This window comes from Podarcis vaucheri (assembly GCF_965113315.1).
Source record: "Podarcis vaucheri genome assembly, chromosome: 3".
NCBI lineage: Eukaryota > Metazoa > Chordata > Lepidosauria > Squamata > Lacertidae > Podarcis > Podarcis vaucheri.
Window position 1 is genome coordinate 128,527,885 of NC_138761.1, and position 25,811 is coordinate 128,553,695.

Sequence of the window (25,811 nt, forward strand, 5' to 3'; positions counted from 1 at the left end):
AAGGGGTATTTGTCAGTGGGTTTTATGATTCCTTGCAGTCGTTCAGTTACATCTTGGATCTTAGCCCTGGGGAGACAGCACACCTCCCAAGACATCTTGTCAGGCCCACAGATCACTGCTTCTGTTCCCCTCAGTAGGGAATCCCCTATCACCACTACACGCCTCCTCTTAGGTTTGGTCGGGGTTCTTCCGTGAGCTGTCCGTTCCAAGGTCGCCTGCACATTCCCTGAGGACTGACTTTGTTGCTCGTCTTCATATACCTGATCGACTGTAATGAGGGAGAGATCCTCAAATGGAGTCTGTTCTGTTCTGTGTCTGTGGCCTTCCTTTAAAGGCACTGTGGAATATCCATTTTTGTTTATTCGATCTCAATTTTAAATCTCAAGAAAAATTATGGGAGGGGGGAATATTGTCCCCGCATGCATAAGTGACATAGAGTGGGGAGCATCCCACTTTAAGAGGGAGGGCATGTGTGGAGGAGTGAGAGAAGGACACCCAGGACCGCTGCCCAGTCTGTCCTGAGCCTGCTTGCCTGCCTGCCTGCCTGCCTGCCTGAGGTGATTTGCCACCCAGGAATTGCTTACAATGAGGCCCTTTACCGTGCAGTTGGCGTTCACCTTTCCGACGGCGAAAATGCTTAGTTGGACGATATTATCAAAGGCATAAAAGGTTGGTTGCAGGTGTGAGGGTATTGGCGCCGAGCTTTGGGTTTGTGTGGCGTTCAGGCATTGGAATAGCAATGTGTGGGGGAGGGGAGGTGCGACCATCACCTGCCCCTCCCGTACTCAAGGGTATTCCGTTAAAGGAATCCTGGGGTGTGGATCTTGTCCGAAGCCTGGGGAGGGGCTAGGGCCATGCCACAACTCCAGCGGGAACCCAGGGGATGCTTGAGTCGATCCACATCGGCAGGGCTCCCCCTACTGGTGGCTTACCCTTACCAGACTCCCTGCAAGGAGGGAAGGAGTCAGATATAGTCAGTTGATGCCAATGCCGCTCACATTCTGTAACCAATAAAGTTGTGGCCCAAATTTTGCCCATTAACATTAACCTACAATTCTGTGTCTGTATGTCTTTATTCTCATGGGGTGGCTTGGGGCTTTGACATGCAACAGTCCATGCAACCAGTACAAAACAGAAAAGTCTTGTTCCTTCACACTCTGAGAGACAGTGTGGTGTAGTGGTTAAGAGCGGTAGTCTCGTAATCTGGTGAACCAGGTTCGCATCTCCGCTCCTCCGCATGCAGCTGCTGGGTGACCTTGGGCAAGTCACACTTCTCTGAAGTCTCTCAGCCCCACTCACCTCACAGAGTGTTTGTTGTGGGGGAGGAAGGGAAAGGAGATTGTTAGCTGCTTTGAGACTCCTTCGGGTAGTGATAAAGCGGGGTATCAAATCCAAATCCAAACTCCTCTGCTTTAGGATTCAGTACCAAGTGGGAAATTTAAAATTCTCACTGGTCTTTCAAATAGTTTCAAAATGCTTAAATAGGAAATTTCCCAGAATATTATTGTCAGCACTATCATGTAACTTTTTAATGTTAATTACTTTAAAAAGTTCTGGGTTCCTACCTGGACTTCCTGGAGGGCCAGGGACACCTGGTGATCCTTGTAATCCAGGATCACCATCTAATCCTGGAGGACCTGGATAAACAGCTGCGAAACCTGGATCGCCAGTCAGGCCTTTGGGGCCCATTTCTCCAGGCAAACCTCTTCCCACAGAGTTATCTGAAATGAGAAAAGCAGGTAGGTATGCATTATTTTAAGAATGCTCTAGATAAAAAAAATGATATCATATGTCAAGGCTGCAGGGATACACACAATTATGTACTTCAAATACCTGTCAACACCGAGACACTAAATCTTTGATTAGAATAGTAATAAGAATGGAATAGGTAAACTAGGGTTTTCATTTACTCACAAAGGAAAGAGAGGCGAAGTGACTTGACCAAAGCCAAACTGCAAACAACTCAGTAACCCTAAAGTCAGTCCACTGCTCTCTCCAATGCCTCTGGGTTATATTTCTTTACCATGCAACTGCTATACAATCTTTTACAAAGATTAGCACTTAGCACTGTATTAGCACTTCAGAGATAACATAATGCCTATTGGTCCTAGCTATAATTCAGCTGAAGCATTGTCTATTAACTAATAGTAAGCGCCTCTTTTTTTTAAAAAAAAGAAAGTATAGATTGTGAATAATGGTAGAATCATAGTTCTGTAAAAAACCATTCCATTCCTAATGGCTACATTGAGGTTAATTCCTACAAAAACAGAATGCAAAAGGTGTTTTTCATTATTTTTCTAAGTTAATCACTGCCCGAGCTGATATGAAGTCAGGCATGTCCAGCTTCCATTAGGCTGCGATCTATCCAATACAAAAAACTGGCAGTGATTTACCACACTCTCCCATTGTCATTCTTCAATTTAAATATATTATATTTGGCTGGGGAAACCCAGCCAGATGGGCAGGGTATAAATAATAAATTATGATGATGGTGAAAAAAATAACAAATTATTACTCCCACACCAGCCCCCTCCCAGGGCCCTTGGCGCACATGGGAAGCCAACACGCTCTGAAATGTCCAATTCCTCCTTTACCAAACGAAGAGTTGGGGGGGGGCAGCAGATTACTTTCGAGTAAACACAGCTAGGCTGGAGCTGGAAAGGTGAGGAAAGTTCTGCATCCACGCACAACTAGGAAGGAGAGGGCATTTTCTTTCCATGGGAACCAGCGGGTGGGGGGAGGGGGATTAGGGATGTAATTGTCTCTCTCAAACGCTGCCCTTCCTTCACGTGGCTCCCTCTGCAGCACTGCAGGCCAGGTGGAGTCCGCGCACCTCCCTGCCCTGGGGCTTGGCTTGCAGGGGCTGAGTGGGTGCCTCTGCAGCGCTGCAGCCTGTGCGGAGCCTGTGCGCCTCATCTTTGCCTCCCTGCCCCGGGGCTGCAGCTTGTAGGGGGCAGAGGCAGGCACCTCTGGGGAAAGCCTGCAGCTGGATGCTTGAGATGGCCAGCGCCAGCCTGAGCACTTGCTGCAGCAGCCTGGCGAAATGTAGCCTCGACTGCCCATGCGGAGTTGCTCCAGTTGTGGCTAAGCATGTGCTGAGGGCACCTGGCGACCATGAGAGAGGGCGGTGGGCGGAGGCGTGCTGAGGCCTTGGTCACAATCAACAAAAATCCATTGCACAATCGATTCGTTGGACATGTCTGCTGTAGATGATTCAAGCTGCATAATTGTTTGCTGCGATTCAGATAAGAGCAACAAATATGAGAATGAAATAAAAATAATGTAAATGTGAATGTGAAAAAAGTGAATTTACTATTCCCAAGTCAATATTGGAGTAAGAAAGTGGCTGTAAATTACCATCTGATGCTCCTTGTGGACCAGCACTTCCAGGACCGCCTTGCTCGCCCCGGTCACCCTCGGGCCCAGGAGCACCAGGGAGCCCCCAGTCACCTCTTGCACCTGAAAATATCCCCAAAGTACAGATTGGATTTCAGGCTTAAGGACACAGATATAGAGATTTATCATTTAGCCACTACCCATTTTTGCTTGCATACTACACATTCTCAGAGCACAACACCCTCACAACCATAACCCAGCTGGATCAAGGTCCATGAAGAGGAATTCATTAAGTTTCTGTAGCCCATACTGTAACCCGCTTTCTCCATCTCCCGCCAGTCCCCCAAATCTAATGTCACTGAGTCCTCCCCACACCTTGGGAAATGCTGGTTTCCCCATTGTGGCATGGACTGTGACAAGTGGGGAGGATATGGGTACACAGCTCTGTGCCCACATTGAGTTATTAAACTCACCCGCAATAAGCTCCATTTTCTGGATTTGGACCGTTCAGTTACTTTTCGTCATGGTTTGGCTTAGTATCCCATCCTTGCATATGTAAGAGCCAGGAAAGTTTATTCTGGCCACTGCACTAATAACCCTGGCAAGTACTTCATACTGCCACACAATATACTCTAATAGGGATGTTGCCTTCTTAAACCAAAGCAATGCACATGTCTCCCAAGCAGTGGACATTGAGGAAGGTTAGTTGCCCCAAGAGGAGTCAGCCATATCACAACTCCCACCCCACTTCACTGCATGAAAATAGTAGGCTGCATCAAACATATTCAGCTGCACTAAAAGAAGGGGTTTTGTGACTGTACTCAATGGCATGGAGTGCCAGCACCTCTTTTTTCCACACCAATTACAACCATTTTGTGCTGGCACCTGTGGAATTTTTATCAAGATACGACTACTATCACCTCATTTTTTAAAAAAATCAGAAGAAGGATTGAAAAGCAATACCTTTTATTAGTTTGGGATATGGTGCATAAGCTGGTGGTCCTTGAGCACCTTTGTCTCCTGGCTCTCCCTGTGTAAATGCAAATTCAGTTCACTGGTTTTATTTGTGGTTGCATGTAAAATACTTTCCTTATTCTGAACAAATAAAATAAATACAAACATCCTCCCTCATGTCACAGGAATATGTCTAAGATTGCCTCTCATTCCCCACAAATTTCTGTAATTTCTCTTTGTCATCTTTCTGCACATGATCCATGTGAGTTAGAATGTCTGTACCAAAGTAAATTATTGCTAAAATAAATATATTTTAGGAGTGTCATCTCCTCTGGAGTGAGCAACACATTGAAACCTCCGATCTTCCTTAAAGATGAATGCTGTATTTCTTTTTTCTTTTCTTTTTATTCTTGTAAAAGGTAAAAAATAACATTTACTCACTCGGAATACTTGTTGAAGAGTAACAAATACAGCAGCTTTTTTCAGGCAGGCTTAAAATGGTAATTCAGTTAAAAAGACATACTTAAGTCTAACATAAAATGGAGTCTGAATTTGGAGCTCAGACACAGCAGGTGTTTTCATGTTGCTGGTAGAGTGGAAGAAGAATGGCAAGGGCAGGAGGTAAGAGGGTGAGGTCTGCGACAGGGGAGAGACTGGGCTGGAACCATCAAGGAAGGCCTCTGCCTGACCCCACAACCCCAAACATTTTTTGAAATGTTAAGATATTCTTATCTTGAAGTTTTCTCATTTGTATTGTTCGTATTTGAATTTGTGGTTTACTTAGGGGCCTTTGGGGGGCAAAATAAATAAAGAGTAATGTAACATAAAAAGTTCCAATTTCATCAAGCTGCGCTGTCTTGGACACCACTTGCTCCACCCTGGGATGGACTCTGCTGGTAAGGAAAGTAGTCGGCACCAGGGTACAAACGTATCTTCCACAGCACACAGGGCAGTTCATGGACCTCTCACAGGCATAGTTCATACATAAAACTTAAACCATGCTTTTTTCAACCACTGTTTATTAAACCATGATTTAGCGTTATTTGTGAACCTAGCCCAGCATCTTAACTATGCTTTATTAACTATGGTTAAGAGTTGCTTTCAAGTTAATGTTTGCAGTTGGTTTGGACATTTACCACTGGATTATGTGTGACCCTGGACCTTCTCCTTAAGCAGCTGTCAATACCCAGAAGCTAGAGAGAGAAGAGCGGCAAAACATTCAGCTGCATTCCAGGCTCAGCAGCTCTCACTGGTGCTTGTAACAATTCTGTTTAAGTGATTGTCGGCCAGATGCCTGAGCTTTAACTATCACTTATTAAATACAGCTAACATTGACTGTATGAACCAACCCACTGACATCCCTCCAGCTTGTTCTTGGCAGGTCTCTCCTTCCATGGACACTCAGGCCAACCCCCTCCATTGCAGTAGACATGTGGGCTGCATCTTCCTTCCTGCCTGGAATGTCCAGGTTTGGTTTTATTTGCCATACTGGGATTGTCTGGCTTACCCAAGCCCCACTCTTCCATCTGCGCTTGGGTGCTATGCAGTTGTTGTACTTCTTGCCTGGGTCCCATGACTGGCCAGGCTCTCTTGTGTTTTCCTATGGAGTCCGGAGTATAGTGAAGGAATGAAGGAGTGCACAGGTGATCCCCTGCAAGGTGTTTCTCACCTTCACCAGGCCACAACACTTGGGATTATTGACCAATGAAGCACAGAATTTGAAAAGAGTCCTTCTATACAACTTGCTCCATCCCTGGAATGAATATTGTGCAATCAACATATTAGAATAACAAGCTACCTTAGTTCCTTTTTGACCAGGTATGCCAGGGAAGCCATCAGGTCCTGGGAAACCCTGAAATACAGTTCAAAACAATTGAAAGTACTTTCATGATTTTATCAAAACTCCACAGACAATCTTTCATGTTTCCCCTCTCACCTAAATTCACTCTCTAAACTCTCTCCTCCCCCCCCCCCATTTGTTAGTTGCCGCTGTCACCTTTTTAAGATAAACTTTCTGGATATTGCACAAGTATGCACTGCAGCAGAGGAAGAGGTGGGAACTAAGACCATTTTGTTGGCTCTGCTAAAGGAGGAGCTCCACAGGGCGCTTGAACTGTTTTCATCCAATCTGTGTGGGATAACCACACAGCCTCATATAATCAACATGCAAAAGTCTAATGAATGCATGAAGAGGTTAATACCATACAGTAAGCTGTCCTGCCAGGCTTAGCTAAGTCCACTTCCCCTCACCTTGGGAGGGCACAAGTGGAGAGGGGAAGGAGATGGAATGAGAATTTCCCCTCCAGCTAGTTCCTTATTTCAAGATCCAAGCCACAATCTGATTTCAGGGCTACAAACTTACCACATCCCCTTCTGTTCCAGTGAGACCGTTGATTCCCGGCAAACCCTATGAAATCATGGTTGGTTATTTATTTATTTGTTTGTTTGTTTGTTTATTTTCCTGTCCTTCCTCCCACAGGAGCCCAGGGTAGTAAAGGTAAAGGGACCCCTGACCATAAGGTCCAGTCGTGGCTGACTCTGGGGTTGCAGCGCTCATCTTGCTTTATTGGCCGAGGGAGCCGGCATACAGCTTCCGGGTCATGTGGCCAGCATGACTAAGCTGCTTCTGGCGAACCAGAGGAGCACACGGAAATGCCGTTTACCTTCCCGCCGGAGCGGTACCTATTTATCTACTTGCACTTTGAGGTGCTTTTGAACTGCCAGGTTGGCAGGAGCTGGGACCGAGCAACGGGAGCTCACCCCGTCGCGGGGATTCGAACCGCCAACCTTCTGATTGGCAAGTCCTAGGCTCTGTGGTTTAACCCACAGCGCCACCCGCATCCCCAGGGTAGTAACTATCAAAATGTTAAAGCAGAACAATCTAAAACAAAATCATATAAAACCATTTAAAAATAAGTTAGAACTAAAAAACATATACAAACAAATACATGTCCTCATAGTTACTAATTTCACATTTGTTGTGTAATTACCAGTCATCAAATGCCCTGGTGAACAGGAATGTTTTTTCTATTTCCCCTGAAAGTCAATAGTGAGGAAACCACCTTGTAGAGTTAGAAAGAACCACAAGAGCCATCTAGTCCAACCCTCTGCAATCCAGGGTACTAACGGGGGGCTTTAACAACAACAACAACAACAACATCAACAACAACAACAATTAATTTCTACCCCATTATTTGAACTCGCAAGCCTCAGACTAAGGGTCTCATGCTATCCCAGCATGGGGGGAATTCGTTTCTGATGCCAAATATGGTAAAAACCCAGAACCAACAGTATCACCCAAAATAAAATTTGACCGGATGCATTTTCTAAATCCACACCACCCAAAATGTAACATTTAATTGTGACAGTCTCTGATGGTTTGGTAGAATGACAGGGAAAATATCATATTGAGAATGGCAAACAATTTGCTCTTTACAGTGGTGCCCCGCAAGACGAATGCCTCACAAGATGGAAAACTCGCTAGACGAAAGAGTTTTCCGTTTTGGAGGTGCTTTGCAAAACAAATCTCCTATGGGCTTGCTTCGCAAGACAAAAATGTCTTGTGAGTTCCTGCGGGTTTTTTCCCCTCCCCCCTTTTTCTAAGCCGCTAAGCCGCTTATCAGCTGATCCGATAAGCCAATAAGCCGCTAAAAGCCGCTAAAAGCGCTAATCCGCTAATCCGTCAATGGGCTTGCTTCGCAAGATGAAAAAACCGCTAGACGAAGAGAATCACAGATCGGATTCTTTTCGTCTTGCGAGGCACCACTGTATTTTGACCAGATACTTACTCTTTGTCCTGTAAAGCCTGTTATTCCTTCCTCTCCCTTTTCTGCTGAAAGTGCATGATGACCCTAACAAAGAAAGAAAGAACTATTTGCTCTGATTTAACATCACAATTAGATTTAGCACGATAATCAAATTGTACGCATTGCTCCTTCTGGCAACTCCTGCAGCCAAACATATAGCTCTGCTTTCCTTTGGACCCCATTGCTGAGGCTGAGAGAGGGGTCCTGTTGTCTGGGCCGCCCAGGACCTCCAGACATACAGGCCAGGCTTGTACTACGAATGCAGTGGTTTGACTTCACCCCAGGAGTCATACTCCATTGTCTCTCAAGACAGATGAATGCCAACAATCAAATTGCATGGAGAGGATCTTGACAATAGCAGAGAGAGCGTTTCCATGAACAAGTATGGGCCAAACATACTCTCTAAAGCGTATGTTTGTCCTGTTCACATTTAAAGCACAGGCCTCCCTTTTACAACAAAAGAGAGTGTGAGAGGGAAGCCTCCCCAGTGAGCTTTGCTGTCTGCTGCGGCTTTAAAGCAGTTTCCTCCAGTCCTGCTTATATTACAACTGAGCCAAGCAGGAAGAAATTTGCATAGAGATAGGAAGTTGTGATGGGTGAGAAAGCGCCTCAAAATTCCAGCAGAGGGCAAGCGCCTCTCTCGGATTGGCTGCCCGAGGGGAGGGGCGGAGCAGCCCTTTCAGAGGGGAAATCACAGGCGCTGTTTCTGAGGGAGAAGTTGGCCAGGGCTTGGTTGGGATGGGAGAAAGGGGTGAGGAGAGGATTTGAGGGAGGGAGAACTGGGAGGAGGAGACTCTCTCTAGCCAGAGGAAGAGCGGGTGGAGGGTCTGGGGAAAGTCTTCTGACAGGAACTAACTGGAGGGCTGAGTCTGAGCCAGGAGAGGGAGAAGAAGATGGGGGAAGGCAGACGAAAGCGGGAGGGGAGAGATCTTCTAGGCCAGACCCACTTGTCAGAGATGCCTCGTTTTGGGACACACGACTTCCGATTTACTAGCAAACGGGAGGCTAAGCAAAGCCCTTTCTCGCCCCGGAAGGAGCGCAGGGAGCATTGCTCTCTTCTGGGCCAAGAAGACCCCTAAGCCAGTAACAAGGGGGAGGGGACCCCCTGGGTCTGGGGTACTCTTTGAAAATACCTCAGTAGTGGGATTGCTAAGAGAGGGGAACTGAGGGAAAGTGCTCCTTTGCTCAGGAACCAAATTAATAAACTGTGTTAAAAGGAATGACCTTAAGCATCTGCCTGAACTAAGCATCAGGACCTAAAAAGCAGCAACAGAAACTGAAGTGTAACAACAGATTATGAGTAAAGGGAATTTAAGAGTAGCTGTGCTGTAGTGTTGTGTTTAAGCCTGTGACATCTTTATACTTAGTTTAAGTAATAAATTAACTTCTACCTGAAAGAACACGTCTCCTGACTCAAATTTGTTTCACAAACTTTTTGTAAATAAAACTTTTCTTGTTTGATCAACTCCTGCCTAAGACTTGAAATTACTAGGTTTTCCCTCACACAAGACCTGTGGTAAATTGTAGACTTTCATTTAATTGGCACACTGTGAGATGGGTCTGCTATATTTAATTGGGGGCAGTTAGAGGGGTGAATCTGCTACATATTAATTGGGAGTTAGTGGTGGGATCCGGTACAGTAGTGCATCAAGATAGTGAGGATCGCACATGCTTTCCCTTTCCCTTTATGAAATAGATCCTCCTCTACTTTAATAATTTTTAACAGTGAAATAGCTCCATAAACAATGGAGGAAACCACAATTAAAATCTGTGTGCGTGTGACAGTGTGCCTGAGTTTACCTGAGAGGATGAGGGGGCCACCTCCTATTGGGATACATTATACAAAGGAAAGGGAAAGCTGAGTGTAGTCGGACATGCACTCTGACTTTAAGAAATGTGATTGCAGGGAGAAGGCAGGCAGGCAGGCCAAAGCTCAGAAGGAGCTCAGGCTTGCAAAAGAGGTTAAAAATAATTTCTAAAGGTTTATTCGGCTATATTCAAAGCGGGAGGAAGAACAAAGAAGTAATAGTTCCTCCGTGTGGAGAAGATGGAGAAATGCTACTGGGTGACAGAGAGAAGCCAGAACTGCTTGACACCGACTTTGTTCCTGTCTTCTCCCAAAATGAAAACAGTGTACAACCTGGTGATCATAACCAATCCATTTCAAAAGGGAGAAACAAAATGGATGAATCAAAGTAAGGCATATGGTGCCTTGGCTCTTTCCCATTGACATACTACTGATTATATTGAACACAGGAGTAGAATTGTGCCGCATTTCTTTCTGTGTACTTACCGGAATTCCAGCTTCTCCCCTAATTCCTTTTATTCCTTTCTCACCCTAACAATATATAAAAAAGAACAGTTAATGCTTGAGCAAGACATTTGTATTATTCAAAAATCTAATTTAGAGTTCTGTCCTAGGCTAAATTTACACTGGATAGAATATTTGGATGCAAGTAACCTGTGACAGTGCATCTTTGATACACTGACAGTGTGTTCCCAGTGCTGGTATAATGTCAGTATGCAATGCCACCAGCAGAGGAGCCAAAATGGATCAGTACTAGGAACAGACAGTACCCAGTTTGAATCCTTGCATGCAGAGCCAAACACTGGCATTACATTACATGAGGAGAGAAGGTATTATAAAATAAAAGAATCTTGTTGAACCTAATGGAAAGCAAAACATTGCCTCTGTCTCTTCCTACTCCACCCACGGTGCAACAAAGGAGCATAGGACTCAAATGAATTCTGTCCCAAACACACCCACAACTGCATGTAAATCCTGGTCAAAATTCATCACTCAGATGCGAAGGCACAAAACTCTCTCTCTGGCTGCATGTCATGCAGATTTAGAGCAGACATGTGGAATCTGCTTTGTTTTTTACCAGAACCCTGAGATCTACCAGGAATCAGAGCCAGGAATTCTGAGTCCACTCATTTGCTGAGTTTAAGAACTGAATGTTACTTACAGTCCTTCCAGAAAAGAAATCCATCCCTTGTTCTCACCTCACACCCCAGCCAGCTTTTTTGCATTTCCGCGGTATAACATGGGGAGGTGGAGAACCATTGTGTTGTTGACTGATAAAAAACCTTTATTGTCTACTTTGAATTGCTTGGAGATGTACTGTCAGATTCCTATCCAGTGGTGGCGAACCTATGGCATGTGTGCCAGAGAGGGCACTCAGAGCCTTCTCTGTGGGCACGCGCACTGTTGTCCCAGCAGGGCCGTAGCTTCCGTGTGGGGGGGGGAGGAGGGATCGTGTGCGCTGTGCAAAGCCTGCAGCACCAGGGCCTGGCGAGCATCAAGGGGCTGAGCAGGCATTGACTTTTAATGCGCCAGGGCCTCCCACTAGTCTGTTTTTCCTACTCGGGAGTAAACCTCCTTAAGTTCAGCAGGACATAACTCCCAGGTCAGTAAGCATATAAAGATGGCAACCTAAGAAGGGGCTGCTGAGTTTACATGTTCACTGGGCTTTCCCGCTGAAGCCAACAGAGAAATTCATTCCATGGAGGCTGTGATCAAACGGCAGCCGAAGAAATAGCAAAATAATATAATAATAATATATTTATGCCCTGCCCATCTGGTTGGGTTTATTTATTTATTTGTATGTGCACACGCAGACAATCATTATTATCTCATATTAAAAATTGGGAGAGAGTGGCTCTTAGTGCAGTCTTCCAGTGTACACTAGTGGCCAAAATTGTGGAACCTCTTGGAAAAAATGTTTGATGGCTCATAACACCATTTTGATTTGGAGTAATACCAGTGCTTTTTTCTGTAGGGATGCAGAGGGATGCATGCCCCTAAACATTTTGTGAATTTAAAGGGAGAAGAAATTCACTATATTTATTTCCCCCGATTTGAGCTGTATTTTCCCCCGGTGGTGATTTTCTTGAGTCAAAATGAGAGTACCCCTAAACATTCTTTTTAGAAAAAAAGCACTGAGTTATACCATAAAATTATATATCAACAGAAAGATAATTTAATGAAGAACGCAATGCAATAACTTTTATGAAGGATTATTAATTACAACAGCAGTCATAAAGAAGAAACGTGAAACATACAGAAAAAAATGAGATATATAGGTTAAACTGCCGTGTTGGCAATTGATAAATAAGTGGGTTTTGGGTTGCAGTTTGGGCACTCGGTCTCCTATATTTTGCCCATCCCTGACTTAGGACATGTAAGAAGAAACTTTGTTGCTGAGAACCATGGAAAAAGACCCTATGCATAGTTAAAGGACAAAGCACCCACACAGCTAAAGCAAGGAAAGGGGGAGTCCATGATTCAGTCTGGTTGCAGGGTTGTTTCTTTGTTTTTTGTTTAAAGCACTGTAAGGTCAGAACACAGATCTTTGGTCAGTCATTTCTTGACATGTATTTTAACTAGCAAAATTTCTGGAGTAAAACCTTGTACCAACATTGGAGAGATCTTGGCTGTACAAGATACAGAATATTTCTGGAATGATCCTGTGATTATTTAATCACAACAGAAAATACAAAGATATTAAATTCTTAAGATTAGGGTTTCATTTAAAAATATGTTTTGGAAGGAAATCTAGCCAGATTATTCTTTTATTTCATTTACAGCATATGAGATATGGCCACAGGATAATATTCACCTGCTATTTTGATGAATAAGAGCACTCGGGAAACATGCTTTGCTAGTTTCTGTACTCTATGAAATGAATAACTGGGAGTAATTTTCCATAAGATTTCTTATTACCTTATATTCACTTGAAATTACATCTGTTGAAGTGACAAATTCTCCTGTTGATGGACGCCCAGGTAGACCAGGGGGCCCAATATCACCCTGCAGGAAAGCCACAATAATATAGTCAACAACAAGTAAAATAAAGGTTTAAAAGTGGTAATACATTTTTTGAACTACACCAGAATAATAGTAATAGTAATAATAATAATAATAATAATAATAATAATAATAATAATAATAATATTTATTTATATCCCGCCCTCCCCAGCCGAAGCCGGGCTCAGAGCGGCTAACAACAGTAAAAATAACACAGTTTATGAATGAACACCATAAAGGAATGAACACCATAAAGAGAACAGTCATATGTTATACTGATTTCAAATCTGAAAAGCTGGAGGATCTGCTGCTATAAATATACCAAAGTGCAAAGGACAACAAATGAATTTTGGCCTCCTCATCTCAGGAAGGATTCCATGTGACAAAACTAGAATTGTGTTATAACTCTTCAAGTACTATAAATGTTACTTTTGTTTGCTTGTTTCCTGGGGTTTCACTTTGGGTGTGGCTTCGCTTTTAAATCATACAATTTCCTGCTAAAGAAGATCCTTTGAGGTCTAACATATTTCTCCTTTTGATATTGTATTTTATATATATGCACTGCCCTATTATTTTAGGTTCTCCAATGTTCTTTATTGTAGATTGATATTTTGGTTGATGGTGTAGATAAATTTAGCTTAATATATTACATGCTGTTTCTATATTTGTTCGTTTATGCTACAACTATCACCCCTGACCATTGCCCTTGCAGACTGTGGGTGACTGCAGTTCAGAATCCAAAAGCCCCTGTATCTCTTCCCTATGAGCAAGTTAAATGATTTTAGAAAACATGACTATGGGGACATCATGAATAATTATAGAATTATGCATGGTGTGGACAGAGATTTTTCTCCATGTCTCACAGTACTAGCTTGTTCTTACATGCTCATCCTGTTAGTTTGAATGACAGTTCTTGTTGCTGGCATCCATCTGTCTCAAAAGACAATGGAGTGCACCTCCGGGGGTGAAGTCAAACCACTGGAGATTCAGGATGCCTGCTAGGGCTGCAGAGACCAATAATCCTAACTGCTGCCTCCCATATTCTTTTTGCTATGTTAGCAGCACTGAAGTGACCTCCCCGGGGCACAAGCCTGGGCACTGTGTCTGGAGGTTCTGGGCTGCCCAGATGACAAGACCCCCTTCTCAGCCTCCCGGATGGGGTCCACAGGAAAGCAGAGCAAGGCGTTTGGCACCAGATTGTCTGCAAGAGGTGCTGGAAGGAGGTGTACAAGGTGCCATCCAATCATCTTAGGGACCCCGTTCCGGATCTGTGTAGTGTTTACTCCTTAGCCTTTTCTTTTCCTGATGATATCCCGCAAGGCAGCAGATAAAATCACAGAATCATAGAATTGGAAGAGACCCTGAAGATCTCATCCAACCCCCTGCAAGCTATCCCTAAGGGGACTGAACTGGCAACCTTGGCGATTTCAGCACCATGCTCTAACCAACTGAGTATATTCAGGAATAATGAGAGAAAGTCTTCACTTTAAAATTTTACACTAATTGGTAGAATTCCCTACTGCAAAATATCATGATGGGCAGTCACTTGGATGGTTTTAAAGAAAGACTAGACAAATTATTATAGAATACATCTTTTGAAGCTAAATAGAAATTCTATGTTCAGAAACATCATATATACATACATGATAACCAGCTACTGAAGACAAACAGGCAAGGGCCATCAATTTCATGCTTCCTGTATGTTTTTTCAGAGGCCACTGGGCAAGCACCACAAATTCTCTAACTGCTAACAGCTGTGCTTCTGGCACAAGTCAAAGAATTATCACTCAAAACTGTATTCATCATATTCTGATAGAAATGCAAACTAATTAGAATATTCCATTTACCTTGTCACCCTTTTCTCCATAAAAGCCAAGGCCTCTGTTGCCCTGAAATGACAAGTAATGATTATTAAACGGGTGTTTCTCCGGCATATGAAGTACAGTGGTGCCTCGCTAGACGAAATTAATCCATTCCATGAGTCTCTTCGTCTAGCGGTTTTTTCGTCTTGCGAAGCAACCCTATTAGCGGCTTAGCGGATTAGCGCTATAGCGGCTATTAAAGGCTTAGCGGCTATTAAAGGATTAGCGGATTAGCAGCTAAAAGGCTATTAGCGGCTTAGCGGCTTAGAAAAAAGGGGGGGGAGCGAAAAAAAATCGGAACATTTGCAAGACGTTTTCGTCTTGCAAAGCAAGCCCATATGGGAAATCGTCTTGCGAAGCAGCTCAAAAATGGAAAACCCTTTCGTCTAGCGGGTTTTCCGTCTTGCGAGGCATTCGTCTTGCGGGGCACCACTGTACTTGCCCAAATGGTGATCTAGAAATCGTTTTTCTCTCTGTTTAACTGTTTTACCAACGATTAAAATAATTCTATGATATTTAGGCTATAAACTCTCAGTTGCGACTGGCATTTTCAGTATCTCTTAAATCTATTCTGATTAAGAAGTAGAATAGTCAATACATGCTTAATAATAATAGTAGTAATAATTTATTATTTATACCCCACCCATCTGGCTGGGTTTCCTCAGCAACTCTGGGCAGCTTCCAACAAAGATTAAAAATACATTAAAACATCAGTCATTAAAAACTTCCCTAAACAGGGCTGCCTTCAGATGTCTTCTAAACGTCAGATAGTTGTTTATGTCTTTGACATCTGATGGGAGAGTGTTCCACAGGGCGGGCCCCACTACCAAGAAGGCCCTCTGCCTGGTTCCCTGTAACTTCGCTTCTCTCAGTGAGAAGACCAGAAAACCCTCATAGCTGGATCTCAGTGTCCAGGCAAAACGATGGGGGTGGAGACGCTCCTTCAGATATACTGGGCCAAGGCCATTTAGGGCTTTAAAGGTGAGCACCAACACTTTAAATTGTGCTCAGAAACTTACTGGGAGTCAATGTAGGTCTTACAGGACCTCACCCACTCACCAGTCTAGCTGCCACATTCTGGATTAGTTGTAGTTTCCGGATCACCTTCAAAGGTAGCCCCACATAGAGCGCATTGCAGTTGTCCAAGCGGGAGATAACTAGAGCATGCACCATTCTGGGGAGACTGTGGTAAGGGAGGGTCTCAGCCTGCGTACCAGATGCCTGGCTACCCAAAACCTCAGTCATCGGGGCAAATAATTATTTTTATACAACAACATTACTGTTGGAACTGATTTTCTAAGTTTTGGAACAGAAATTGCTTCAGTCGCTTTGTGTGATGGCTTCTGTGGGGAGAGAAACAAGGGAAACGTATGCCTGTTAATTCTCCTTGACCTCTCAGCGGCTTTCAATACTATTGACCATGGTATCCTTCTGGAGTGGCTGTCCGAGTTGGGGTGGGTGGCACTACTTTGCAGTGTTTCTGGTCCTACTTGGTTGGACATTTCCAGAGAGTTAAGCTTGGGGAGTGTTCTTCAGCCCTGTGGAACCTTCAATGTGCGGTTCCTCAGGGTTTGATTTTATCCCCTATGCTCTGGCAAACATCCATCAGTATTCTTTCCCAAAGGCTACTTATCTTCTCCAGCCTCAGCTTTGTCCAATCAATTTCTATTTCTCATTTTATGCATCTCCACTCTTAGTTCTTCTATTGCTCATTCAGTAATTGCTGTATGACACTATCAGAAGGTGTTTTTCAGTATTTTCACCATACTGAGTGCCTACTCTGAAATTCACACAGTCTTTGCTTATCAGGAAGTTACATTCCAAACATTTCACTTTCCCAGTGAGCAGCCATGTAGTTTCACATTACAAGCAGCACATTCATCAGTGAAGCAGAGGATTAAGAGCAGAATGAATTAAGATGAAAATTTCTAAGAGTTGGAAAATCTCTTAACTATTTACAAACTTTCTTCAGTACACGTATTTCAAACACGCCTTTTGTTTTGCTTTGATTTAAGCCCCTTGGTGGTGTCTCCTCTTAAGCCAGCCGTTGGATCAGATAGTATCAGTAGTAATTTATAGGAGTTTCAGATATCATTGTAGAGAGTCAGGTTGAGCTGATCTTTGCCCTAAGGACTGACCCCAAGGCTATTAAGTTGTGTTTGGACAATATTGTGGTTCTTCTGCTCCCTGGTCACTCACCTGTCAAGGTTCCTTGAAGATTTTGCAGTCCCACAGAGGGAAAGCAGCCCTTCCTTTTTTTTTTTTATAAAATTTTTATTGGGTTTTCACATTTTATATAGACAAAAACAAAGACACAAAAGACAAATAAACACATAAACAAAGAAAAAAAAAGAAAAAAAAACCAACAACAACAACAAACATATATACTTTCCCAAAAATGTTATTTCCTAACCCTGGTCGTTGACTTCCCCCTACCCCCTCCCTTGCATCCCCATTTCCAAATTTATATCAGCAAATTGGCATTTCCCTATCTTAATATTAGTCCTTTTATAAAAGCAAACAAAATTAATTTTTTCTAAGTTGGACCTCAATTCCCTTCCATCGATTTCCCATTTTGTCTTGAATAATGATCTTTTTAACCAAATCCCATAATCATGAGTGTTGTTAGAACTTGATTTTTCCCTCCCTCCCATCCCCGGTTTGCGTCCCTTCCCAAAGCATGTCCAAAATAACAGTTCTTAGCCCGGGTTCCTCACGTCCGAGGCCCTCCAGTCTCTTTCAGTCCCTCTCCGCCGGTCTTGTTGGTAATCCTTTATGCCGGTCGTCACATCTCGAAAGAGTTCTTTCACCATCAATCCAAAGTCTCTTCCCATATTTGCAAACAGCTGCTGAAGAGTTTCCACAAGGCATGAATCTTGAAGGTAATCAAAGTCAGAGTCTATGTGGAGGCCCCGATTATATTTCTTTATTTTAAATTCCTTAATTTCATAGACTCCCAGGGCCTCCACTTTCGTCTTCTGCATCTTTCGTGGATTTATAGTAGGTTTGCTCCAATAGTCTCCTTGTTTATATTCCACAGGCGTCAGCTTCTGCTCAGTATTTTCCCACATCACTTCTTCTCTTTCTTGTTTTGTCTTCTCCTCTTCTTTTATTATCATTTCTGGTTCAGCTGTGGATTCTTTCTCATTGAGGTCCTCGTTACATTCAGCAGAACTACTTGTTTCAGAAGTCAAGGTCATCAATTGTTCACTCATAGCCGTAGTCTGCTCTTGTAAGATTCCGACCAAATAGAACATCCTTTCGATTTCTCCCAGTATCTTTCCATCCACAGCCATTGTAATTCCACAGAATTCCCTCTAGAGGGAATCTGGTTACTTAGTATTCTTTTCCCCAACAGTCCTCTGTCTTGTTATTGTTTCTTTATTTCCAACAATTTTAGATCAATTGTAACTCTTTTTAATCCAGAGGTAACTTAGGTAGCAATTTTCCACTATTAACAGTCCGTTTGACAGCTTTGACAGCTGTCAAACTCTGCACTTCTTAAACCAGCTCCAAAGCAGGACGCTCCCGGGCCCGGGAGGGGGGGTTGTTTACAACAGAACACAAAACATCCAACACTCCTCTCTCCTGCTCAAAATTTCCAAATCTTGGAAGTTACTGTCTTTTTTAAAACTCACCCTTTACAGGGTAGGCACTCCAGCTTAGTTCTTTTTTCGTTGCTCTGGATCGTCTGCAAGGTGGGGGTGCGGACTTCCTTTTAACACATCCCCCGATCGTCTCAAATTCAGTGGATAAATTTCTTAAAAGCCAAGTCCAAATTACTCACGGGTTGTTTTTAAGCCGAATTTCAAGGAAGGAAGTCAGCGCTCTCCGGTCATGGCTCGCGGCTTCGCTCAGCAGAGGTAGCGATGGACTCTCAGTGCCGCGCCACCCCCGTATCCCCTCCGCAGCCTTTAAAAAGGCTCTTCGCGAATCAGGGGGGGCGCTTAAGGCACCCGCCGAGTCTTCAGTCCGCAGGCATTCCGCGCCTGCGGTTTTAAGGGTCCCCGTGTCGCCGGCACGGCAAAGACCCGTCCCCTGCTGAGCCGATTCCCTCCGGAGCTCGGAGGGAATCCGCCATTCCCAGATCGCGTCAACCCCGGAAGTCTCGGGAAAGCAGCCCTTCCAGAGCATTGGAAGTTAATTCATTTTATCTTTGTCCCTCAGAGATAATATGATAGGCAGTAAAGGTAAAGGGGCCCCTGACCATTAGGTCCAGTCGTGGCCGACTCTGGGGTTGTGGCACTCATCTCGCTTTATTGGCCGACAGCTTCCGGGTCATGTGGCCAGCATGATTAAGCCGCTTCTGGTGAACCAGAGCAGCGCACGGAAACGCCGTTTACGTTCCCACCGGAGCGGTACCTATTTATCTACTTGCACTTTGACGTGCTTTTGAACTGTTAGGTTGGCAGGAGCAGGGACTGAGCAATGGGAGCTCACCCCGTCGTGGGGATTTGAACCGCCGACCTTCTGATCGCCAAGCCCTAGGCTCTGTGGTTTAACCCACAGCGCCACTCGCGTCCCATGATAGGCAGTAGCTATTGTTAAAGGTAAAGGACCCCTGACAGTTAAGTCGCGAATGACTCTGGGGTTGCGGCGCTCATCTCGCTTCACTGGCCGAGGGAGACGACATTTGTCCGCAGACGGTTTTTCTGCGTCGTGGCCAGCAGTAGCTACTGTTAAACACCACCTAATTATCTCAATCAATGGAGCCTTGATGGAGCTATGATTCCTCCCCGGAAGTCCATCTTCAGAGAGAGAAAAGGAACAAGCAGGACTGTCTTGTCCTTCTCTAGCCTAGTTAGACTAGAAACCTTTTCTATTCAAGTCATGTACATCCTACAATGAATAACTTTATTATTATTTTAGTTCATGGGGAGTCGTATCCAATGGAATGGGTGTTCACCATGTTCACACTAGACAAGAACAAAGAATTATGAGAAGTAGGCTGGAATCCCTCAGTTTTTCCTCCTGTCTAGGCGCAGACAATACATTCCTCCCGGCTCTCCCGACTCAGCTAAGTTGTTACTAGTTTCTGAACTCCCCTTTTTCCCATTAGATTTCCCATATCATTGTTTTAGTTTTACTGTACAGTTCTTTGTCCATGCATTGTGTTTTCCATCAAAAAAGGGGGGCCCTTTCCGTTGCTCTTTATGTTTGGTTGTTCCGCTTATTTGCCACCCTTCTTTTATTCCTTAGTTGTTTACTTATATTGATATTTTTTCCAGAATTATTTATTCCGCTTCAGTGTGTGTGTGGTTGTGTGCTACTTGTGTGGGGGTTGGTGTGGCATTTGCTTTCTCCTGCCCTAATTTTAAAACGGCTTGGCCACCTCCTCCTGGTTCACTGTTTTTACACTAACAATGGAGTGAGCGTTCCTCTTATGTCCCTGCCTGCCTGCTTCTATTGGCTTTTGATACTGAGTCCTGCCTGCCTGCCTCCTGGTTCGTTTTGGCGGCGACAGAGGGCCGCCCCTCGTCCTCATCCTCCTGGTTGGCAGCTGTGACAAGGAGTGTGTGTGTGGCTTCTGTTTCCCCCCACATCCGGTTCACGGAGTGGCAAACAGAGTGTGTAGTTTGGTGTGAGGTTTTTGCCTGCCTTTTCTCCTGGTCCATGAAGTGGCGAATGGAGACCTCTGGGGCTGAATTTCTATAATCCTCCTCCCAGTCCACAGCGTGGCAAATGGAGCTGAGTGTTTATTTGGTGAAAATCAGAGGCTATCTGTGTGCTTTTGTGTGCGCGCGCCTCTTTGCTGTCTTAATGGCAGCCATGGAGAACACTTGTGGTTTAAGCAACCCGCCTCTGAAAAAGCAAAGCAAAAACTGAAACACTTAAAGTGTCCTCTAAAGCTGAGGGATGTGCTAAGACTGCTCCCCCGGCGCCTTTCTTCCATAATTTTACCTCAGTCCCAGGCTCGCAATACAGAGCAGGCCTCTGCTCCTAAAAGTGCTTCCACTCAGTCAAATGCTAAGACTATACCACCATCTGCAGGTGAGGCGCAGATTGATGCTTTATCTGATTCTGAGCCAGAATGTTTAGGTTTTTCTGAGGATCAGAGACAAGAGCATCATGACCCCTCTCCAGCCACTCCAGATGCTCCACCTCCCATTTCCAAAACTTTCCCGCCTCATTGATTGAGCAGTTGAAGGAACCCCTATTCTCTCTTCTCTGAATTGCATTTAAACTTATCTCCAAAGAAGCAGCCTAGGTCAAATAAAGTAACCCATTCTGCCACCCAGAATTGTGGTATTCCACTTTATCTTTATGGCTTAAACTCCTCAACTGACCAAAGGAACTTCTATAGCAAATTTGCATTTGCAACAGACCTGTGGATCATGTTCTGTGGACCCAAGATGGTCCCAATCATCAGAAGAAGACTTACCTGAAGTCCTGGAGATCCTGGTGGCCCTGGAGGTCCCTGAAAACAGAAGTTAGACAGTAAGGGATCCCTTTGGAGTGCTCACTTCATGTAAATATATGTATTTCACATACAGCTTTTAAAATGTACCTAGAATCTAAATATTTTAATAGCTGTTTCAGTACTCCAATGTCCTTTCATGTTTTAATACTAATTAAAAAGCATTAATTCTAACTTGAGGAGTTCTGAGATTTGCCCATGTGCAGTCATCAGGATACCACGCTGCTATCTGCATTCATGTAACCATTCCCCAGGGCAGCTGATGAATTATAATTTATGCATTTCATTATACTTACAGGTAGACCTGTGTTTCCAACTGGACCAAATATACCCACTGCACCAGGAGCACCCTGAGGTCCCTAGACAGGAAGATAATTGGTTGTTTTTAAAATCAAACTGTTCCTTAATAGTTTATCATAAAGTCACTCTTAAAAAATTGTTATTTATCACTTTAGTACTTACCGGGAAGCCCCTCAAACCTGGGTCACCAGTGTCTCCCTAGAGAAAGAAATCTTAGATAGTAAATGCAAGTCTAACATAAACAGCAATTTCTACTACATTGAAATAAAAAGGTACATATACATTATTTACAGAACTTTGTGATTATTTGCAAAATGCAAAAGATAAAAGTAATTAGAAAAGTAAATTTTGTCAGTATGACAATGTCTTCAATTCATATTTGTAACAGAAACAACATTTAACAACTAATATGCAAATACTTATTTCCTATAAAACATAATACCTATGTCTATACAGTATATGATTTGTTTCAATATATTCACTTGAAAGAGCATGGGGAACAGCCCATGGAAAAGGACTTTTCTTGACCATAAAGATTTGTAATGCTATGATAACTGTTACAGAACTTGCATAGGATGATATTTTACTTGCATTGGATAGAATCTATTTCTACAGATATACACTGAAAAATGAGATGCAAGATTTTCAGTTGACAGTCTACATTTGGGAACATGATAAAAAAGCCTTCCTCCTGAAAATTTGGCTTCAGAACATAACTGGAAGGTTTCAAACTTCTCACATATTCAGGAAGAGCTGAGACTCTCAAAACATTTGAAAGGAGGTAGAGTAAAACATGGTAACCAAAAAACCACGGTACCAGAAAACATGCTAACTTTGCATAACATCTTTTTAAGTTCTTAACAGCAGTGCAAACTTACCCTGAACTGCACAGCTAATTCCGGAGTAAAAACAAAGGGCTCTCCCTTCTGACCTTTGGGTCCTTGGATTCCCTACAGTGGTTGAAAACAAGTATTTAGCTCTCTGCCCATGATCACTAACAGCACAAGGGTTTTATGGAGTTGTTTCAGTAAATCTATGTGTAAGCACTACCATTCCTCTTCCGATCTAGGAATCCATTGAAAAAATGTGCTTTCCAACATGGGTATGGAGTAAAAGCCTTCCTAAACCCTATCTCAAGCCAACAGAAGGTAGTGTTGTAAATTTAAATGAAGGTAAGTTGCAAACTATAGGATTTGTGGCCCATATTGGGACTACTACACATGCCACATAATATCCGTTCCGCATTTGTAAGAACTTGATCATTTAGTGTGGCAGCACCTGCAATATGGAACTCCCTGCCAATTGAGATCAAGAAGGCACCTTTGTTCAATTTCCTGCTTCATCACGAGTCAAAGGTGTTCACTCCCTGCTGCAGGTGAGGTTCAGGCAGGGGAAAGCCAGGATTTATGAGGCGAAAATCCTGACCATGTTCCCCAGTGGGGTCTGGGGAGCTCACTGCACCCCGCTGTGCTGCTCAAGCCTGTGTCTGCCAACTTGAAAGGGAGTGCGACCTGGGAGTGTGTCCCTTATGTGGACGAGCTTTTGTCTCTGGCATGATTTGGGTTGGTTCATCCTTAATCTGGTATACTAGCGTTTAATCAAGAGGTCTCCTGGATCGACATATGATAATGGGCTGCAATCAATTAGCTGCCAAAAGGACTGGGCCTGGCTCTTTGAAGGTATCAAATGTTTTTTTCTAAAGTTTGAAAATCCTCACAACAGCCAAGAAAGGAAAGGGGAGGACAGGGTGGTCTTTTTCTTGTCCTTCCCGTAAAATGAAAGAGACGTGTGTAGCCACGGCTATGTTATTCTGCCTGTTACCATGGAAAAGAGGAGGGAAACTTTTGATTTATGCTCAACAAGGAATTTAACAAGGTTTTATTATGCCCTCCGCCCTCGACCAAGGTTGAATGGACTCTATTTAAAATTATCTTTGGATTGGGCCAGGAATGTGAGGGAGCAATGCAGAGCAAGAAGAATGAACAGCTGCTGAACAGATCTGGCAAGAGGCCGAGTTTGATAAAAGATCTTGTATTTAACTGTGTGCCAAGGAAGAACTCCAGAGTGGAATTTTAATGGCAGAGACTGGACATGTACTCTGTGAGTCATTTATGGCTGCAGCCCATTTGCTAGTTGGTGAACAGCGGAAGGAATGGAATGTGACCTTGTACCATCCAGATAAACACAGCAAAGAACTGAACAATGGAAGATAGTAATTAATTCTCCTAGCACACCAGGTCTGAAACAACAATGTACATGAAGAACTTCACACGTGAACTGGTATTCAGAGGCACACTGCCTCCAGCAGTAATCATAACCAACATGGCTAGTGGGAATTGATAGCCTTAGTCTACATGAACTTGTCCGATCCCTTTTTAAGCCAGCCTCCATAGTTTAATCTCTTTTTTTCTGTTCTGAATTTTCCAATGGTCCTAGGTTCCAGTATTATGTAAGAGGTCTCCCCACCAAAAAATGATACACACAAACTCCATTTGATTGTAAACAAAACAAAAATACCCCTCAAAGCAGTTTACAAAAAGAATGGAATTATGAAATTATCAGTTAAAAAGTTAGAAACAGCTGTTTAAAAGAGATAGAAAAAGTATCTCCACCCACTTTCTCCACACCACACATAACGGATGGGACTGTTACCTTTGCACAGTAGCCACCCAAACTCAGGTGTTTCTTTTTCACACGTCTCCATCCAAGCAAGGAACAGGCACCATCACATGCAAGGGCACATTCCAGTCAGGCAAAACCACTAAAGCTGTGGTTCCCAACCTTTTTTTGGCCATGCCCCACCTAAGCATCTCTAAAACCCTCGTGCCCCCCCCCCGTGACATAATTCTTATTATTCAAGAAGTGAACCCCTATTCACATGTAGGAAGCCTAAAAGGCCATTAACTCGGTCTAAACAAGCTTCCAAATTGCCCCCCATAAAATCAAATTGCCCCCTGTGTGTGTGTGGGGGGGTGCCCCACATGGCACTCAAGCAAGGTGTGGAGAAGGAGTGTAGCTTGGAGAAGAGGTGGGACCTAAAGGGGGTGAGGCTCCCTCACGCTGCCTCCCATGGCAAAGTGAATGCATGGTTTTGGTGGTCCATGATTTGTGACTACACAAGATGAGGGAGCTCCATGTTAGCCTAGAAATTATCGCTGTACAAGATGAATGCTAGGGATCTTGGGATTTATCACAAAGCAGAGCTATGGAGGAATTATAGTTTTTGCAGGATTTTAAGACATAATGCTAACAAGACAAATTCGCATAAACACTCCACCAGGCTTCCTCCCATGGGGGAAAATCTACTACTCTTCTCCTGACACTGGTGATAAGGAGCAGCGTACATTTTGCTGTGGTTTACAAAACATTTGCAAAGGTTGCATTAACTAAGATGCAGTTACATTCCACTTATCCATTCAGTGTTAGCAACTTACAAAGAATCCGGGCAAGCCTCCAGGTCCCGGGCCTCCCTGCTGACCAGCGTCCCCCTTGGTCCCATTACAGCCATCATGGCCTGGCTTGCCCCTTGATCCTGCTTGACCCGGATGACCCTGCAGAGACAGAACAAACACAAGAATGTTTATCCAACCATCTGTTTTTAGTTTCTACTTCCTAGTCTTCATACAGCTCTTAAATGTTCTCACCATTACCCTAAGCAATGACTCCATGAGAAAACTGAGTGGGGGGAAATTCTTTAAAATATCTCTGTAGTTTAAACCAGATACCCCAGAAAACTTGAAAAGCCATCAGTGGGAAAAGGAAGTGGACACATGGACAATCAGTGGGTTGGGAAGAGTGGAGAAACAAAAGTGAAAAGAAGAGATGCCAATCTATCATCAGTTCCCTCTCTTCTATTTAAAAAAGGAAGCTTACGGAGGCAAAAGTCAAATGTGACACCAGTGCACAAGAAGAACTGCATGAATCCAGGCTCTGCTTTGAGCCAAGTCGCCTTCTCTAGGCATCCAGTGTGAGTAGGCCCCAAACCTGGAGTGCCAACTTGGACAAGCACAGTGGTGTGTAGTGCATTTAAATTCAGTTTAAACTACCTGCTTGGTGTGTGGTACATAGCATGGGTAAGTTCTTTTTGACTGTCTGGATCCATATTTAAAATTGGACTTGAGAGATTTTGTGTCAAGAATCTCTAAAATCAGGGGAAATCAGTATGGAGGAAGCCAGTTCTGGGATACATGCCTGGGTAGTTCTGGAAAAGAGCATAGGAGTAAAACTTCTTTGTTTATTATTTTATACAACACATTGTTAATTAGAAAGTTCAAACCAAGTTTTACTTTGACAATAATGCCTCCTCATTAATTTAAGAATTTGGC

The 25,811-nt window shown here is 43.7% G+C and overlaps 1 protein-coding gene across 1 annotated transcript in view; it reads right to left on the bottom strand.

Annotated features, from left to right (window-relative positions):
• The window catches only part of COL4A2 (collagen type IV alpha 2 chain), a 154,390-nt gene that overhangs the window by 64,836 nt on the left and 63,743 nt on the right, over window positions 1-25,811 (bottom strand). Inside the window, exons 6-19 of the mRNA XM_082215730.1 lie at window positions 24,921-25,037; window positions 22,365-22,436; window positions 21,649-21,684; window positions 21,483-21,545; window positions 21,151-21,186; window positions 14,754-14,795; window positions 12,823-12,909; window positions 10,390-10,434; window positions 8,079-8,141; window positions 6,653-6,697; window positions 6,089-6,142; window positions 4,300-4,366; window positions 3,358-3,459; window positions 1,566-1,721 (exon numbers count right to left, since the gene is read on the bottom strand). Coding sequence (XP_082071856.1) covers window positions 1,566-1,721; window positions 3,358-3,459; window positions 4,300-4,366; window positions 6,089-6,142; window positions 6,653-6,697; window positions 8,079-8,141; window positions 10,390-10,434; window positions 12,823-12,909; window positions 14,754-14,795; window positions 21,151-21,186; window positions 21,483-21,545; window positions 21,649-21,684; window positions 22,365-22,436; window positions 24,921-25,037 — 985 coding nt within the window. The remainder of the gene's footprint in view (window positions 1-1,565; window positions 1,722-3,357; window positions 3,460-4,299; window positions 4,367-6,088; window positions 6,143-6,652; window positions 6,698-8,078; window positions 8,142-10,389; window positions 10,435-12,822; window positions 12,910-14,753; window positions 14,796-21,150; window positions 21,187-21,482; window positions 21,546-21,648; window positions 21,685-22,364; window positions 22,437-24,920; window positions 25,038-25,811) is intronic.